Source organism: Natrix helvetica (genome assembly GCF_964273705.1).
Source record: "Natrix helvetica genome assembly, chromosome: 1".
NCBI lineage: Eukaryota > Metazoa > Chordata > Lepidosauria > Squamata > Natricidae > Natrix > Natrix helvetica.
In genome coordinates, this window is record NC_138548.1 from 202,661,211 (window position 1) to 202,680,072 (window position 18,862).

General features: G+C 40.7%; 1 protein-coding gene across 1 annotated transcript in view; it reads left to right on the plus strand.

Annotated features, from left to right (window-relative positions):
- SLC38A5 (solute carrier family 38 member 5) overlaps window positions 1–10,355 on the plus strand; it is a 41,973-nt gene extending 31,618 nt beyond the window's left edge. Inside the window, exons 14-18 of the mRNA XM_081939532.1 lie at window positions 651–775; window positions 1,660–1,804; window positions 4,517–4,620; window positions 5,026–8,665; window positions 8,809–10,355. Of these exons, the coding sequence (XP_081795658.1) occupies window positions 651–775; window positions 1,660–1,804; window positions 4,517–4,620; window positions 5,026–5,130 (479 nt within the window). The 3' untranslated portion in view covers window positions 5,131–8,665; window positions 8,809–10,355. The remainder of the gene's footprint in view (window positions 1–650; window positions 776–1,659; window positions 1,805–4,516; window positions 4,621–5,025; window positions 8,666–8,808) is intronic.
- Window positions 10,356–18,862: the final 8,507 nt, after the last annotated feature.

Below are 18,862 nucleotides of genomic sequence, written 5' to 3' on the forward strand. Positions count from 1 at the left end.
ACAGTGGAATCCCTGAAATAGGCCAAGCTTATATTGATTTGCAGAGGGTAGGAACTACATGATCTTAGTGAAGAAGTAAAAGATCAGAGAAGGGAAGAATATGCAAGAGCTACAGTGGAAGTTGTGTTTGTTTGCAATTCTTGTAAAGATCCCATGATTCCAGAACCTCATCTGGAAGTGCTAGTGTCTGAAAATATTCTCTTAAATACCAGGGTTATATATAAAAATTACAGGAGAGTTAAAGACCTGGGAGTTTTGTTCCTTTTTTCCCCTCAAAATTTTATAGCAAAAGAGGAGTGGCCTTTTAGTGGTCAAGTGTCATAAGTAATATTGAGGTTGGGGCAGGGGGCCACAAAGGGATTGGAGTTGCATTTCATATGTCAAGACGGAGTTTGGAGAATTTCTTTCTTTGTTTTATTTGTTGAGCTGTGACTACATACCTCAGGGTTCGCATTAAAATTTTATTCTGTTCCTCGTCTCAAAAGAATGGGAGAATGAACTTTCAGTAACCTGATCCATAGGGGATTCCGTAGACATCCCTCCAAAAGAAATTAAGGGAACGCCTGTAGCTCTGAGCCGCAAGTGTTTCACTCCTGTTCTGCAGCCTCCTTCTTTCTGATATCTAAATGCCTTCCTTCTGTTTTTGCCAGAGAATGTTGAAGCAGAGATGTTGCATACCTACATCAGAGTTGACCCTCTAGACAAGCTTATCCTTTCTGTACGATTGGCTGTACTCCTAGCTGTGACACTCACTGTGCCAGTGGTTCTGTTCCCGGTAAGATCTTTCTCTCCCGTTGTAGCTTATAGTAGCTTCCTCCTTAATCCTAGGTCAGCGAACTCTGTGTGATTGCTCTCTATTCTGCTCTTCATCTCCAGTGTCAAATTTGAAGTTGGCAAATTTAAGCCACTCATAATGGGAATGGGTCCATATAGTTTTTATTGTGCCTAAATTTTTGGAGCACAATACTTATAAATATTCCTACCATGTTTTCTCCTGCTTTAATTTCCCATCCTATTTTTGAATTGTAAGCTCATTGTAATCAAGGGTCTTTCCTTTTACTCTGAGACATAAATAGCCAAAAGGCTGATAATAAAAAGGCTGATAATAGCAGAAAGGCTGATAATAAAAAAGCAAAACACCATTGTAGTTTATTAGAATGATACAAGCAGCTTCGTGTAAAGTATTTCCATAATGATAGCTAGTAAACCACATTTTAGCCTAGCCTGTGAACTCAAGTTATCTGATTTGTGGTCCAGTCCAGAAAGAATTGATATTGATAGTCCTTGCTTAGTGACTGCCTCCTCCAACAACTGTTTGTAATTGCAACAGAATGAAAAAGTAACTTTGCAACCAAGCCTCACATTTATGACCTCAGGACTGTAGAAGAAAGAAAAGCAGAAGTAAGATCATAAGCATAGTCACAGTTTCATTTACCGACCACTTCGCTTAATGACTGATTTGCCAATCTCAATTCTGGTTACTAAATGAGAACTCCCTGTAATTGAGTAAACTATGATTCAATTAATCAGGGGTGAAGGATGTTGTGTGAACTGAGCAGTGTGCTTCAATCTCCAACTAGACAATTCTTTATATGCTCTTACGTAGAGCAGGCATCTCTGTACATAAATCTCTTTGCTAAAGCCACCCTGTATTCCTAGATCCGCAGAGCCATCCAGCACTTGCTATTCCCCAAGAAAGATTTCAGTTGGATCCGTCACATCATCATTGCCATCTGCCTGCTTTTCATTGTCAACCTCCTTGTCATTTTTGTGCCAAACATCAAGGATATTTTTGGAGTCATTGGTAAGCATGGGACACTTTTCTACCTATGTGAGATTGAACTGTAGCAGTGGATTACAGCAATACAGCCAATGCTGTATTGGGAGTTTTCATGGGCTGAAGGAACAGAAATCTCAGCAACCCAGTTCTAGGAACATGTAGCCTCCTCATTCTTTACCAGCATGATACATGTAATAGTCGAGGTCACACATTGTATTCCTTTGAACTATGGTTTGTTTAAAAGAATATATTGAAACGTATCTTGCATACATTGACTATAGAAGTCTTTGCCTAGCATTAAATGACAGTGAAGACAATAATGAGGTGAAACAGACACGTTTGTGACAAGAGTTATAAACAATACAGTTGGTTCATATTATGCTCTTCCTTGCTACTATATCTCAGTTCCAAATTTTGCTTCTGCTGCTCACAAGTATTGCCCCATTCCAGGATTTTGAAAGCATATTTGCTAAGATCAGTACAGATCTGGAACATGGAGGGTAGAAAGAACTGGTAAGGTGATGTTGAGTAGAAAAACGGGTAGCAGGAAATGAGTTTAGGATTACCCCCCATGCCTCTTCCTCTCTTCTTCTCCTCAGCCCCATTCCCTAGAGACTTCTTTTCTTTATAGTCACGCACACTAAGTAAATTGCTGAAGAAGGACTTGCCTGGCTGGGTTGTTGTTGTTTTTCCAACCTCACTTGGAGTAGACCTGCAGAATTCAGAAAGTTGTAGGGAAACAGGGAAACAAGCATTGCCATCTGCAAATTAATACATGTTCAGAGCCACAGCTATACGAGATGTCTGATTTTGTCAACTTTGTCCCCATGTCCATCTGCTTAGCAAATGAATCCGCATTTCTGCCCACTGGAGTTGTATGCCGGTAATTGCCTTGGACAGCAAGATGGGGCACCATATACATTTAATATATAAATGATATTTTTGTAGCCATTAGACAATCTCCTCCTGGGAGTGGGGAACTTCCATTTGGAGGTGAAGGTTAATTGTGGGTAAATTGTATATGGGTTGTTCTCGACTTACAACCACAATTGGGACCAGAATTTGCATTGCTAAGGAAGATGTTGAGTGATTTGTGCTGGATTTTATGACCTTTTCGCAATGGTTGTTAAGCAAATCCCTGCGATTTCTAAGTGAATCACATGGTCATTAAGTGAATCTGGTTGACCCCATTGACTTTGCTTGTCAGAAGCCAGCTGGGAAGGTAACAAATGGCAGCCACGCGACCTTAGGATGCCGCAGCCATCATAAATACATGCTGATTGCCAAGCATCCAAATGTTGATCACATGACCGTGGGACCACTGCGACAGTCGTATGCTTGAGGACTGGTTGTAACTAGTAACATTTTTCAGTGCTGTGGCAACTTTGAACGACCACTGAAAAAATGGTTGTAAGTCGATGACTGTTTTATGTTTACTAAAGCTGCTCAAGTGTAATTATGGTACATAGATTTTTAAAACGTAGTTCAGACTATTTTTGACAAAGAGCAAAACAAAAAATGACCAAATAGGTAAATGGATCTAAAGCCTTAGTGCCGCTCACCAGGAAGGAATCTTGGCTCTTCCCAGCTTCTCCTCCCAATATAGAAAACAGGGTTATGGAGTTGACAGACTTTGCCTCCAGAAGAAACTCGGCTTTTAAAAATAGCCGAGGGCTGTCTCTTGTCTTATTTCATTTTATGGTTCTGAGCTTATAACTTTTCATCCAAAAACATATTAGGATCAAATGGATCAAATACATGCTGATTATAGGCAGGTATGAAAACACTTCAAGTATGAAACGATACTATCCTTCTGTACAGGAAGCTTACCAAATCCATCCATTGATTTTTCAAGCCAGTATTATTTATAATGCCTGGATTCATGCATCATGCCACACTGTAACTAACTTAAACTTAAAATAAAATATTTTAAGTTAAAATATTTAGGCTTTTTAAGATTTTTTTTTAGATGTTTAGGTGCTTTTTGATTAAATATTAAAATACAGATAATCAGTGCTGAGAAAGATAGATTACAGAGCTATTCTAGTCTAGGGACTAAAGGCAGTTACGGCAATCAATTGAATAGAAAAAAGTAGCTAACAGAATATGTAGAAGTAAAATAAGAATTCATTCAGACCACAAGGTGGCACTGAACTACTACCAACAAAAGTATATCGCTTTTAAGAGGTCAATAGGGCGGAATCTCTGAATGTTGGGTTCAAAGTGAAACTGACAGAAAAGACCATGCCTTTAAACTGTGCGTACATAAAACAATGTTTGAACTTTTTGTAGTTCTAACTAGGCCTTTATTTTATTTACAGCCAAGAAATAGACCCGTGCATCGGATTTTTCCATTTCTGACTCAATTTATTCGATTTATAGTTCAATTCTATTTTAATTTACAAGTTCTTTTTTTATTTTCTGAAAGTTCCAAGGATTAACTGAGAAGTGAAGAACAATGATCTTTGTTTTCTCCTCTCCATTGTGGGCCACTGTTTCTTGGTTGTCTTCCTTGCATCAGGGAACACTGCCTGCAGTCTCCCAAAACAGTAATCCCAAATTCTCCTGGAGAAAGAGGGAAAAGGGAAAATTTGCTTTTGCATGGTGCCAAAGCCCATAACTAAGGAAAGATGTGTATTAGGTGTATCTGAGCCAATCTGCTTAGAGTTGGGAGGAGAGCTGTCGCATTGTGAATGCTGGGTGATTATTCACAACATCTGTGTTCTTTTTTCTTAGGCGCCACATCAGCCCCCAGTCTCATCTTCATCCTTCCTAGCATTTTCTACATCCGAATTATCCCCAATGAAAAAGAACCACTACGATCAAGACCCAAAATCCAGGTATTGACAAGCAGATGGGTGGGAGCTGTACAACATGGGAGTTTTACTAGAGAATTGGAAAAAAGGCTTCCTTAAAGGCTTAGTGCAAGAGGCCAGCGAGTTGGAGCTTATTTGGGAATGTGGATTTCTGTCCATGCTCCTTTGATTTTCTCAATCTTTAATCATTGCAACAAGATGAGGTGGCAGTGTTGCACCCAGAATTGGCATGACGGCATGGAGAGGCGTTTTGGAAGCTAAGGCTGTTGAACCCAAGGTGATTGGGAAGTTGCTGGACAGATGGGATAAGGAATGTTTTCTTAGAGAATTTGTTTGGGTTGCTGTGGACTGTTCCATCCTGAAAACTGTGAAAAAAAAGAGATTATTATGAGGAATTGTGATTCATGAATTGTCTTTCTCCCTCCACAGGCTGCGTGTTTTGCTGCCCTTGGTTTCATTTTCATGGTGATGAGCCTCACTTTTATCATCGTTGACTGGGTAACCACAGGGAAGAGCTCTGGAGTGCATCACTAGCGAAGCCCACTCCTCGCCCCAAGAGACCAGGTGGTTCTAACCAGGGAGACCATTCAGTGCCAGAGAAACAGTGTGCCTTTTGCTGTTTATCCTTACTCATCCTGGAGACACCATAATTACCTGTCCATCACTATGGAGAAGTGTTGGAAGCCATCCCTTTGGTGCTATGGCAGTGCAAAGTAATTTGGAACATCTCCGGGGCTTCACTACAGCCCTTATAAGATCTAGGCCTCTAAATCAGAGCCTCTGAATTTAAGCTCCCTTCATTTGCTGGCTCCTATGGTAGCAGCATTATTTTCCTGGCCTTCGTTGTTCTTTTTTTCTCCCTGGCGATATTGTGCCATCACCAACAATTGCATGTCTCGGCAAAACCACGTGGGGTTTGGTTTGGGCTTTCTTTGCCCAGGATTATCGTGCTGCCTCTCAACAAGGCTTAGTTTGGCTCCCCCTCCCCCCCATTCTTCTCTTCCTCCTTCGCCTCCACTGTTACAGAAAGAATCTCAGGCTGGATTGTCACTGGTGCCTTGATGTCTCAATAATTGTGACTCCTTTGTTATCCAACATGGAAGAGGGTAGGGGCTGGTTGCTATGGAGGCATAGTGTCTGATATCACTCAGTCTCCTGCCTGATATCACTTAAGGCCACAGCAATGATACCAACTGACAGCGAAGGAGATGCCATGCCTGGATGGGTGTGATCAAAACAACGGACAATCTAATTTATTTGCTCTTATTTAATTTTGACCTGGCTACCAGACCAAAGAATATAAATAACATTAGCCACCCTAATGCCTATTTAATCCATGCCACGATTCCAGGTTTTTCTGACATAGATGAGGTCTGGGAATCGAGGGAGGAAGGAGAACTAGGGACCCTGGAATCCTGGAAATTTTCTTCCACCTAAGGAGGCAGAGCAGAATGGATCATGTCGGTACAGCGGGAGACTCAAAGACTCCCTGCTAGTGGGAGGGGAATGCAACTCCCTCAAATTGTGGGAGAATGTTGTTTGCTGTCTCTTGTCTCTGAATGATGCTAGGTTTTTTTTTCTGAGGCTATCCAGAAAAGTTAATTCTACATACACTACAACACCATCTGGTGATTTCCCATTGGTGCATCTCCCTGGGCCCCAGGGATTAAATTTCTTAGTGCTGCGTCTGAGTTTAGGATTCCATTTCTGAAGTACCTGAATGTGAATCTGCTCTTATGGCTAAATCCGCTCTTATTGGTTTGGTTAACTTCAAATGGTGCTGATAATGCAAAATGATAAGAGCCTTGATTGAAAATTGTTGAAAAGACACTAAGAAAAAAAAATGCTAACAGGGAGGCTGTACAGGTGGTCCTCAACTTACAACCACAATTGAGCCCAAAATTTATGTTGCTAGCGAGAAATTTGCTAAGTGAGTTTTGCTTCATTTTATGACTTTTCTTGCCATGTTTGTTAAGTTGTTAAATTAGTAACACTGGTTAAATGAATTTGGTTTCCCCATTGACTTCTTGTCAGAAGATTTGCAAAAGGTGATCACATGACCCCCAGCACACTGCAACAATCATAAATGTGAATCAGTTGTCAAGTATCCGAATGTAAATCAGGTAACCATGGGGCAGTTGCAACGGTCATAAGTGTGAAAAATAATCATACGTCACTTTGTTCAGTGCCGTTGTAACTTTGAACATTCACTGTTGTAAGTTGAGCACTACCTGTATTTGCACAGTGTACTTAACCAGGCCAATTACAAATCTAATGGCTGAATTTGCATAAAATGTTACACATGACTAGTTTTTTGTGGTTTTACTATGTTGCGAAAACCCACCTAGTTAGTTTAGGGCTCAGTGTGTATGTGAAAAAGAGTTAATTGAGAAAATAAATTAATTAAGTGACCAGTTTAAGTGTGATACAAGCCAGCAAGGCATTCCTAGATATTTTTCCCCTTTGGAACTGACACACCAGATTTGTTTTTCCTCAACATCTGTACAATGATGTCTTAAATCTTTGTCCTCCAGTATATTCCCTATGTAATTACTGCTTTTTTCACTTCAGAGATACTGAAGTGGAAGTGAGAGAACAATAGTAGGTTATTTTTGCTAATCATGGATCACCTTTCGTCTGCCTGAACAGGTGTAGTTTTGTTATGTGCAATGAAATTATTAAGGAATTTAATAAATAAGAATGCATATGTATTTCCACACATATCTTCCCTGTCATCTTCATGGTCACTGACATGAATCTTTTAAATTGCACTTTTCAGAATTCTTAAAAATATTCTCCCCCACCCTTCCCACCACAATAGCACTTATATTTAAAGATAGTTTAACAAAACTAAATACTGCTATTCCAGCAGAATATGCCTCTTTATTTTTGTATTTTGAGACGCTTATGTGTAATTCACCTTTTTGAGTCATTGAATTAGTCACGTTAAAAGGGGTCATAGTAAAAACTTGGGAAAGTGTTAAAGAAGCCTTTAAATTGAAAGTTGACATTTTCCTGTAAATCATTAGTCCTATAATTCCGAAGATTAAACACCCCCTGAATTATGGATCTTTCATTGCAATTTTGCATGTCCCTTGACAGTGAATAGGTGGAAACTAAATCTTTTGGTAGGAAGGTAGGAAGCCCAGCCTGACAAACACAATCTCTTTTCCATTATTCATCTTTTTTTTTAAAAAAATCTCTAGTTATTTGGTATCTTTCTGCCTTTTGTTCCCTTTTTATTTATCTTTTTCTTATACAGAAATGACAGAAATTTTAGGCATACATTTCATCAAGTATTAGTACTTCTTGTAGCAATGCCTGATTACTAATTGCTTGCTCACACTTAAAGATTATCTTTTTAAATGCACTTATATGACATCTCTGATAAAAACTATCTAATGAAAGAAAGCCTGTGAGATCTAAGGGAGCTTGCTCCACTCTCAGGAATGTTCCTCTTTTTATAAAAATTCTCTTGTAATCTGAACCTTTGGCTTGGATCGTAGCCTCCGAAACAGAAAACAAATTGATCTGTCATCTTCACAAGACCCTTAATCTTGACTCTATTATACCACGAATACCTCAGCGTGATTTTGAAAATGAAAAAGAATGGAAGGGTTCCTTTGATCACCTTCTTTCTAGTTTATGTAATTAAGTTCTGCATTATCTACATTTATTCTTCAAGGTTTTTTTAGCTTTTATTTTCTGCTTCTTGTTTATCAGTTAAATAACTGTTAGGGATTCAATATTTTTCCATTGAGGAGGTGAGATTCTGGAGGACCTAATTGGATGATATGAGTTCCTTTAGATAATAGTTATGCATTTCCTTTTGAGCAACATAAATCGCACGTCGTAGCTTTGCTCTGCTGATTGTCATATGCTAAATAAATAAATCTGATTAATCTATCTAATTTGAAAAGGAAATACTCTTAGAAATACATCAATGTGGTACACATATTGTCCAGAACAATATTCATTATTTGCGCTGCAACATACTTAGATAGTACATGGAGCAGCTCTCTGCCTTTTAAAGTTGACAAATGGAAAACTTAGATTACATTAAGACAGTGTTTCTCAACTGTGCCAACTTGAAGCTGTCCGGACTTCAACTCCCAGAATTCCCCAGCCAGCATCGCTGGCTGGGGAATTCTGGGAGTTGAAGTCCGGACATCTTCAAGTGGCCACGGTTGAGAAAGACTGCATTAAGATAAGTGACTTGTATCTTTACAAAAGGGTGCATATGCTCAGCAAAAATGAGAGCACTGTTCCAAGGTAGTAATACTACTATGGCTGTGCCTCTTAAAATGCTTTCTCTGCGCCCACCCATCTGTAAAGTATACAGTACATGAGTTAACTTCAAGTGGTTTAAAATGTGCTGAGATAGAATCTGTAAATAGAGATATAATCATTGGAAATCCTGCTGGTACATTATAATAATTATCCAAACAATTTCAGCAATATTATCTTATTTTTTGGTCATTCCAGAGGGAATAACCCTAGTCCCCCCACCCCCCCAATAATCTTGTTACATCATTCATCTTGTCTTTTCCTGTTAGAATGAGAAATTGTCATAAGACTTTCTTTAGATCATACTTTCTAATGTATGCAAAACCTACAATTATGGCCAGAGTATTCTGTTTATTGAATTTGTATGGTGTATTACAAAGTAAGCCCCATGTTTGGTACCTTTATCTTCTGCTACGTAATTCTAAACAGATTTATTACTTGGAGTGGTATTCAATTAAACCTTCCCAATTGTGGAACAAACTTCATCCTTGAACAAGCACAATGTCAAAATCTGTTTCTGAACACAGGGCAAAAGAGGGTGGAAGAATTCTGAAGTGGAGGGTGGCTTGTAAAACATTGGAAGCAGAAACACTCAAATTGAAGTTTGGCATAAAGGGGTACGTCCTATGCTGAACTTGATTGTCCTATTGCTGCTCATAGTTATCAGATTCTGAGGAGGAGCACACAACGTAATTGACCTGTGCTTCAAAACCAATGCCACTGAGTGTCATGCTGCTCCCATTTAATGGGTAAATGCCTGAGCTTTTTGCTCTTCTTGGCTTACTAATTTTGAATTCACAAGCTGACTATAAGGTGGTCAGATGCAAAACAGGTCCTGATAGCATGTAAAAGAGAAATTCACTAGTAAAGAATTGCTGCTGACAGCTATTCTTCAGCGCAGCTATTTCAAACTTTCTTGCAGCCAGCTCTTATAAGCAACTGAGGAGAAACTGAAGTCACGTCCTCACTAATGACTTGAAGCATGCTTATAGCATCACCAAACTACAAGTGATGGAAGGCCTGTTAGGGAACAATAATGGTTGGATGATTCTAGTAGGCAGCTGTTAGTGGCTTAGCAGCTGCAGCTTTTTCCTCCTAGCCCAGCTGTAATTCAAAATAGTGTGAATGCAAGGTGGAACATCTAGTAAAGCAGAATTTACAATTGAGCCCCTGGCTTGGAAACTTGATACCTTCTGGGAGAGTTTGGCTCTCCGCTGACCTGTGAAAATCCACCCCTTGATTTCTTATCCAAATGAAAAATGTACCTCACTGCAACACTTCTACCCCACTAGGATCTGGATGGCCTCAGCTTTTTTACTTCTTTGTTTTTCATTAAATGGGGATGGCTTTCTGCTTGGAATAGTAATGGGATCCAGATTTAAGGGAGGAGGGAACACATTCAAAATGTGAACTTGATATAAGGACACAGTATTTGTATAATTTTGGTATTCAATAAAGAACTGTTGACCTTGTACTGTGTGTTTGATTTGTTTCTATTATTTAGAACTTCCTTATCTGACTTGGACATGAGGGTTTTATATGTGTCCATATCAGTGGTGAAATTCCTTTTTTTTACTACCGGTTCTGTGGGTGTGGTTTGGTGGGCGTGGCAGGGGAAAGATACTGCAAAATCTCCATTCCTACCCCACTCTGGAGCCAGTCAGAGGTGGTATTTGCTGGTTCTCCGAACTACTCAAAATTTCCGCTATTGGTTCTCCAGAAACTGTCAGAACCTGCTGAATTTCACCCCTGGTCCATATGCTCATTTATGTGTGAAAACATATTCCTTTTTATTGAGATACCTGCTAAAAGTAATCCTTGTTTAGCAACCACAATGGACTGTCAGCCTCTGTTTCGCTATTTGCTTTCGGCTGCCATTGAAACGGGGAGGGGGGCTGATATTTGGGAGGGGAAGTTTAAGTACAGGAGAGATTGTAAAAAGGGAGTTTTGGTCTCACCGTCTACTGCGCATGCTGGAGATTAGTGCTTGGTGTCGGTGATGATGCTCCTTAAAGATGAAACTCACATGACACCTAAGGGATTTGCAGATTGGACACTGGGATGAGGGTTACCAGGGGGAGGGGATTTGGTCACATATTGATATGTATGATTTCACGTTCTTTTGCCTCAGATCTTGCTTTCCTTAGCTGCTATCTTTTCATAACCAGTAAAAGTACTCTTTAATTCTGCAAAATAGAGATAAATGGTTTCTTTCTTGGTTGCTGAGGGAGGCCGGCTTGACAGGGACCCAGCAACTCAGTTCTTACGCAAAATGGTCATTCGTGAAATCATAGTTGTGCTTATGATCTTCAGCTTTCCTTTGCTTCACAGACCTTGAAATGTAGTAAATGCGAGGATTGGTTGCTTTTTCATCACTATCATAGCTGTGAATGATTGTTAAATGAGACAGTCACTAAAATAATATCTGTATAAAAATGTTTTAAAAAGAAGAGACTCAGATTCAGTTGTACCTTCTGGATTTTGTGTTCTTACATAATCCACATTACTGTCCAGTTCAGCACAGATCTCATTTTTTATATTCTTGGTGAAATATTTAAGAACTGTTTCACCTCCAGCCCACTGTACTGTTCGTATGCCTGTATCATTTAGTGAGATGGGTGGTGCTTAAATTGAATAAATAAATAGAATCTTACTGATGTTCTGCTTTTGGTTTGTTGTGATTAACAACAGAGCCATCCTTGGTGCCCTTAATTGTTCAATCTTGAAAGTCTCCTTTTGTTAATTGTGACATCACTCTGGGTATTTTGTGTCACTAGGACTGTTGTTATTTTAGAGAAGAGAAAGAATGGAGTCCTGAGGCAGAATAGTACTTTTTTCAGAAATTATTTCTTAGTTCTGTCCTACTTTACCTGATGTCCTTGCTTGATTATCTTGGAGATTGGCATACCATTTTTAAGCTAAAATTTCAATCCTAATGCTGTGAGGCCCTCAGACAGTTTCCAGCCAGATCTCCTAAAAGATTTCTTCATCTTCCCTATAATATACAAAACTTTCGATTCCTGAGAAAGTCTGGGATCATTCTACTTGATCTGTGGACATTTATGTGCCCGGATATACCTATTTTCATGCCTGCCTCTCTTTCATGTTGATCATGCATCTCCAACTTCCAGGCTGCACAAATGGGAACTGGGCTGTGGAAGTGGCAGGTGAGCGAGAGAAGCTTCAACCACACATAGTACAGGATCTACATTGCACGCGAAGCCATTCACCACCACCACCACCACGCTGGTCTGCAGAAGACAATTTTTCTTCCAAAACCTGTCCTTGGTGCCAGAAAGGTTGTGGACGGCTGCATTAGGTGATGGTGATAATGCACCATACTTAGAATCACTGAATCTCTGCAAGAAAACATGGTTGAAACTTCCTACATACTGTGAATGTCTTGAGAGATTGGTATCTCTTATGATGATTCCCAGGCTCATCCCATGGAAAGAGTTGATTCCTCTTGACCACCTCCTCCTCCTCCTCCTCCTCCTCCTCCTCCTCCTCCTCCTCCTCCTCCTCCTCCTCCTCCTCCTCCTCTTTCCCTTCCTCCTCCTCTCATCTCAGATTCTAAGATCTTTCTTCCTGCACATGAGGCTGTTTGCATCCATGATTCTCCAAGTTTGTTTTGCACTTTTTGGCTGGAAGCTTTTCTTCAGTGAAAGTGATTTTCTTTTCCCTTTAGATACTTTAGAGTCCATTGTTGAATCTGAACACGATTACCTTGAACATTGCACCCTGTTGTCACACTGATCCTGGACCTTTTGGTAAAGGTAGGGATCCTGGACTGACATACTTTCAGTACCATCTTGGGGAGGGATGGAAGGTCTTCAGGTGACTTGTTTGCAGAAGGCTTTTTCCTGTTGTTGTTAGGTTATTAGGGCTGGAAAACTCTCCTTGGACAAAGGCTGGCTGAGTCCAAATGGAAATGGCTGCCACTCAGCCAACTGAATGCACAACTGTTCTACTTTGTCTGTAAGGCACACATAGAAAGAAGCAAGGCCATTAATCATTCATCTCATCAGCCCTGATAATATACTTATCCAGTGTTATTTGCATTTAGAAATTCAATTTACCAGGCAGGAATCCTGTATGGAAAATCGGGACTACAGTCTGGAAGCTGGGAAAGAGGTAGAACTTCGGACATTTACTTTTTCTATTATTCAAGGTCTCCACTCGAATGTGCCCATCCTGAAGTCCAACTCTGTAGGACACCTAAATAATTACCGCCAGATCTCTCCCTTCTTCCTCAGCTTCTCTCTGAACCCAATACGTGCCAGCTTGTGGCTTCCCCAAACTTGATCATACTGTTGAAGGCCATTCACCCTGAAGACCACGATAAAGATTTTGAGGGCTCCTACAGCTGGTTCTCATTTTTTGTCTGGAAGTCTTCCTGTTATTCTGTTCCTCATCCAGTCACTCTTCAGTTATTTATTTAAAAAGTTTACCCCTCTCTTCTGTGGTAACTATTAGTTGTCTCAGTTTGCACATCACTGGAAAGAGAGATAGCTTTGGCAGCAGATATAAAACTCCATTGAATAAAGTATCAAAGATGTGAGCGCATCCAATAAAAAGAAGTTGGGAATTTCTGACTTCTTTAGATACAATGCGATGAGAAGGTTTGGAAAAACTGATGCCGGCTGCTAACTACTTGAGCATCCAGTAAAGAGTGGTCAGGAAAGCCTGTCCCTACATTAACCCTGGGCATTTTGAGGTAAGAATGATGTCACTGCAGCAGGCAAGGAGCGCATCAACAATTGCTATTGAGAGCTAAGCCTGGGAGGAAAAAAAGCATCCAGTCCACTCACCTTTCCAGGTAGCTGTGGTGACTCCCCCAGTCACTTCCCCAGATGCCTCTCTGGATGTCAGTTTGGAGGAGGATGAACCAGTCCCAGGCACGTCAGGAAAGGTTGCCCAATGGCTCCAAGGCCAAGTGAGGGGTAGTGGTTGATGGGAGAGAAAATGGTTGAGCAGCCGGCTGAGAGTGATTTGACTGAAGCATAGCTGCAGTAGGATAGCCCTGAGGCTTCAGGTGGGGAAAGCACACAGCTGTAATCAGTCGGAGATGAGGAAGAGGAACTGGCATCTGCACCTCATCAGAGAACATGTAGGGCAGAGAAAAGGCAGAAGCAGTGAAGGTCAGCTTGATTACTTCCCAGGGGGCAGCCTCATCCCTCTTGATGGGCTGCACCAGAAGCTGGTTATTTAGCAAAGCAGACAGATGGAGATGATGCTGGGAAAAACGTATTCATATCTGAGCTGTATGTTTCCTGGTCGTGGGGATTCCTGCCTTGCTTTGGATTTGACACCGTGTCTTGACTTTGGATTGTGCTTTGTGAAATCTGAACTTTTCTTGCTTCACGAACACTCTTGGGTTGTGGTTTTAACTTCGCCTGGTGGATTAATCCTGTTTGGGAAACTCTCAAGTGCCTTGTGGATTCATTGGCCATTGTTCTGTGGACTAGCATTGATCTGCTTTTGGCTGGACTTAATTGGAACAGTTCTGGATTTTTGATGAAGGGAACCGCTGGGGAATATCAATAAACTCACTAAACCACCATTACGTGTGCATCTGAGTGAGCAGAACAGCACAGTAGCCAATCGTCACTTTCATAGAAGCGGGAAAAAGCTTTCATTTGGACACTAGAAGACTTCTTTATTCTTGAGTAAAATTTTGTGGAATGGTCAAAAGCTAGCAATCCTCACTCTGTAGGCAATAGAAGTGATAATATAATGTAAATACCAGTTATTTATATTTTATCTTTCTTTAAAGAAAAAAAATCTATTGTAAGAAAATAATTAAAAAGAAGGAATATATTGAGAATGTACAAAATGTAAACATCACATAAGATTTTCAAATAAAATGAAAAAAGACATACAACTATTTTCTTAAAAGTAACGTTCAGTTGGAACAAATATAAACAAAAACATTTATCAGTTTAATGCTATAGGAGCTAATTTTATCTTGAAATCAGAAATTGACCGAAAAACAGTTAAGAAGATAGTTGTGGCATGACTATCTTGAGTTATTTCATGCCCCCACCAAGCTACTCAGATAGAGAGCTGAATCAGTGGGAAAAAGAGCCAATTTGCCTCTTCCTCAAATTTCATCATAGTGTAGAAGACTGTACAATGTGAGGACCTGGGTAAGATTTTGACAGCTGCGACATGTGGTTTTCATCTTGTATCTATTCAATTGAACAGCCCCCCTCTCAACAGAGTGGGAGGAATACGACACCAACTATCTCCTGTTTACAACACAGTCCTTTCTGCAGCTCCAAGAAGATCCCCCAACCATTTGCACTCTCATTCAGGTGACCCTGAGAACACAGGTAAACCCCCCAAGCGGCCTTAACTGCTGTGCTAATGATGAGATGACTAAAAAGGAATATAATCCTCCTATTCCTCCCTCCGCCACCATCCAGTCAGAACTGAAGAAGCTTCTTGGATGAGAAGCGAAACCGCTTCCTCAACGAAAAATCATAATCTACTTACTTTTTTTGGGGGGGGGGGGGAAAGACACCTTTGAGACACTGATGTTTATTGTTCATTGACGATGATGAGATTGCATGATACATAGCACCAATTTCTAGCATCATCTTATGTGCAGATGGGTTCCAAAAAGCATTGTTTAAACAAAAATTGTTTGGAAGCATATCCACTTGACTAGAAATAATGAGAAAGAAGCTTAAAGGTGATACCACAAGTCTTGGTTATAAAGGTTCTGCAGAGAATGAGGAAACATTCTTATTTCTCAACTGCCAATATTCTGCTATATGACGATGTGCTGGCTAATAAATCCGGACAATTAATAAATAAAGGATGTTTCTTCTTTCGTACACTTTGGAATCAGTGTCCATTTAGTTAATAATGCATGCACTCTTCCTTTCCATGCATTTTGTCTCCCTCAATCCGCTATTATTAGACATTGGGAAATGGAGTTCAAGCAATGCCTGCCCCTGAGAACCATCTTGCCTTAAATTCAAATAAATATTGAGAAATCATAAGGATATATTTCACAAAATATATGTGTATACTTTTCTGGACAGTTTTATGACCTCACCCACTCCCCATCCCCCAAAGTATGAGGAACTGAATATGATTTCATAATTTTGCTTAGGTTATTATTCAGTCACATTGGTCTAGTAGTGAAGGCACCAGCTAAAAAGTAGGAGACTGAGTTCTAGTCCTGTCTGAGCCATGAAAGTTAGCTGGGTGGTTTTGGGCCTGTCAGTCTCACGCAATCCAACCTACCTCACAGGATTGTTGTTGTTATAGGAAAAATAGGAAGGGGTATTAGGTATGTTTGCCACCTTCAGAGATTAAATAAATAATTTAAATATATATTTAAAAATAAGGGTGGGATATAAACAAAAAATACATTTAAAATATTTTTTTGTAAGAAAACAATCTTTAAACTTTAAAAATGAAAGTATAATACAATAAAAATACAAATTAAGAAGAAAAAGAAAATATATCTTATATTTTATACTTATCAATAGTAACTGGTTTACCAATGAATTCCCTACTATAATATGAACCCTACAAGATGTTATTTATTATAAGATATCACAGAATAACTGTCATAATAACGGTTGCATGCTTTGATTGGTAGAAAATATTATATTTTCCAAAACGCAGATAATACATTTCCGGCCAGATAATTGGAAATAAGCATTTATTCAGTAGTCCTCAACTTATGACCACAATTGGACCCAAAATTTATGTGGCTAAGTGAGAAATTTGCTAAGTGAGTTTTGCCCCATTTTATAACTTTTCTTGCCACGTTTGCAAAGCGAATCGCTGCGGTTGTTAAATTAGTAACACAGAGGCTCACTGAATCTGGCTTCCCCGTGGACTTTGCTTGTCAGATGATTGCAAAAGTGACCCTGGGACACTGCAACCGTCATAAATGTGAGTCAGTTGTCCAGTGTCCAAATGTAAATCCCATAACCCATGGGGGTGCTGCAGTGATCATGTGTGAAAAATGGTCATAACTCACTTTTTTCAGTGAGATTGAAACTTTGGTCCCTAAGTGACCTGTTGTACGTTGAGGACTACCTATATTACTATATTTAAGTACCTATATTACTAAAATGAGAAACAATAAGCCCTTGATGGCGAACGTATGGCACGTGTGCCACAAGTGGCACGCAGAGCACTCTCTCTGGGCACGCGAGCTGTTGCCCCAGCTCACCTCAGCTGGTTTTCGGGTCTCTGCCGGGCATGCACGGGGGGAGGGGGGGCAGGGAGCATTGGGGGGCACGCGAGTGCTTGCGGAGGGGACAGAGCGCCTGCAGGGGGTCATGTGTGCATGGGGAGAGGTTGTGGGACGGTTGTGGGGGGTCGCATGTGCATTGCATTATGGGTGCGCGCATGCGCTTTTGCATATGCACACGCTTTTGGCACTCCATGCTGAAATAGGCAATGTTTAAGAGCTGGAAAATGCCTTTGATTTGTTTGCAGCCATTAATCATTGTAAACTGGGTTGCACCATATCATCTACGGTAGTTTCCCAGTGACCAGTTTTTTTGGGTAATACATCTTCCTGGGCATTCCCCCATCTCCTTTTCAATTTTTATATTATGACTCCAGCATTGGAGAGAGAGGCAGTGTGCCTAATGAAAAGGACAAGAGGGTGAAGCACTGTCATTTCCATTTTTGGAAAGAAACGGCAATTACATAAATGTCAATCTTTCTCCCGCCACCACGATGCAATCACATGATCATCCCATCGGCGACTCCGGATTCTGGCCTCAGCCTAATATTTTACAGGCAGTCCTTGACTTACAACAGTTCCTTTCGTGACTCTTCAAAGATGCAACGGCACTGGAAAAAGTGACTTTCTAATCATTTTTCACACTTATGCCTGTTGCAGCATCCCCATGGTCACATGATCAAAATTCAGACGCTTGGCAACTGATTCATACTTATGACGCTTGCAGCGTCTCGAGGTCATGTGATTTCCTTTTGCAACCATCTGACAAGCAAAGTCAATGGGGAAGCCAGATTCACATAGACCAACAGCGTTACCGATTTAACAACTGCAGTCATTCACTTAACATCTGTGGCAAGAAAGGTCGTAAAATGGGGAAAAACTCAATTAAGAAACATTTCACTCAGCAACAAAAATGTTGGGCTCAGTTGTGGTTGTAAGTCGAGGACTACCCGTATTAAGGTGCCTTTTTCAAAGCTGGAATACCTACCGAAAGCTGTCATGGTCAAAACAATCAGGACAATTTAAAGTCTGAATGCTTTCAAACTCTCTATGCTCTCCCTTGGCAGAAATTTGGTATAATTGACATACCAGAGTGTTGCGCTGGGCAACACACTGTTGATCTTTCCAATAACCTCCCCATCACCACTAGATTGGGACCCTTGCAATTCAGTGATTACAGCATTGACAAGAGGTAGCCAGCTTGGTGTCTTCCATATGTTTTGGAGTACAGCTCCAACCAATCTCTTCATTAAAGATTATTGAGAACTGAAGTTCAAATTGGAGAACATTAGTACAACCCAGTGACGTGCAGTGAGGTTTATGGCTGGTGAGGCTGGTGACGTCATCAGGAAGGCGGGGAATTCTTAGCAAGGCGTCGGCTACGACTCGGTTTCCAGGGTCCTTTCGCGAGCAAGCTGGCAGGGAAACGGTAGCCGACGGTCCGAAAAGTCCGTCCTTTCGCGAGCAACTTCCCGTAAACTTGCCGTTGCTCAGTGCGAGGAAGGGAACCGCTCGTGCATGCGCATTCGCCCTGGAACCAGGAGCTCCGGCGTCAGAACCCGACAGAAGGCGGGGAATGGGACCACGTGTGCTAGAGGACCCTCCTGCACCTCCCTCTGTCCTGCACACGTGGTCCCATTCCCCGCCTTCCTGAGTCAACATGAAGGGGTCTGCAGCTCGCGCAGTCACATTCCCCGAGGCTCCTCAGTGCCTTTTCCCTTTTCCCTTTTTTTTTCATGATGAGAGCGGTGAGGCTCT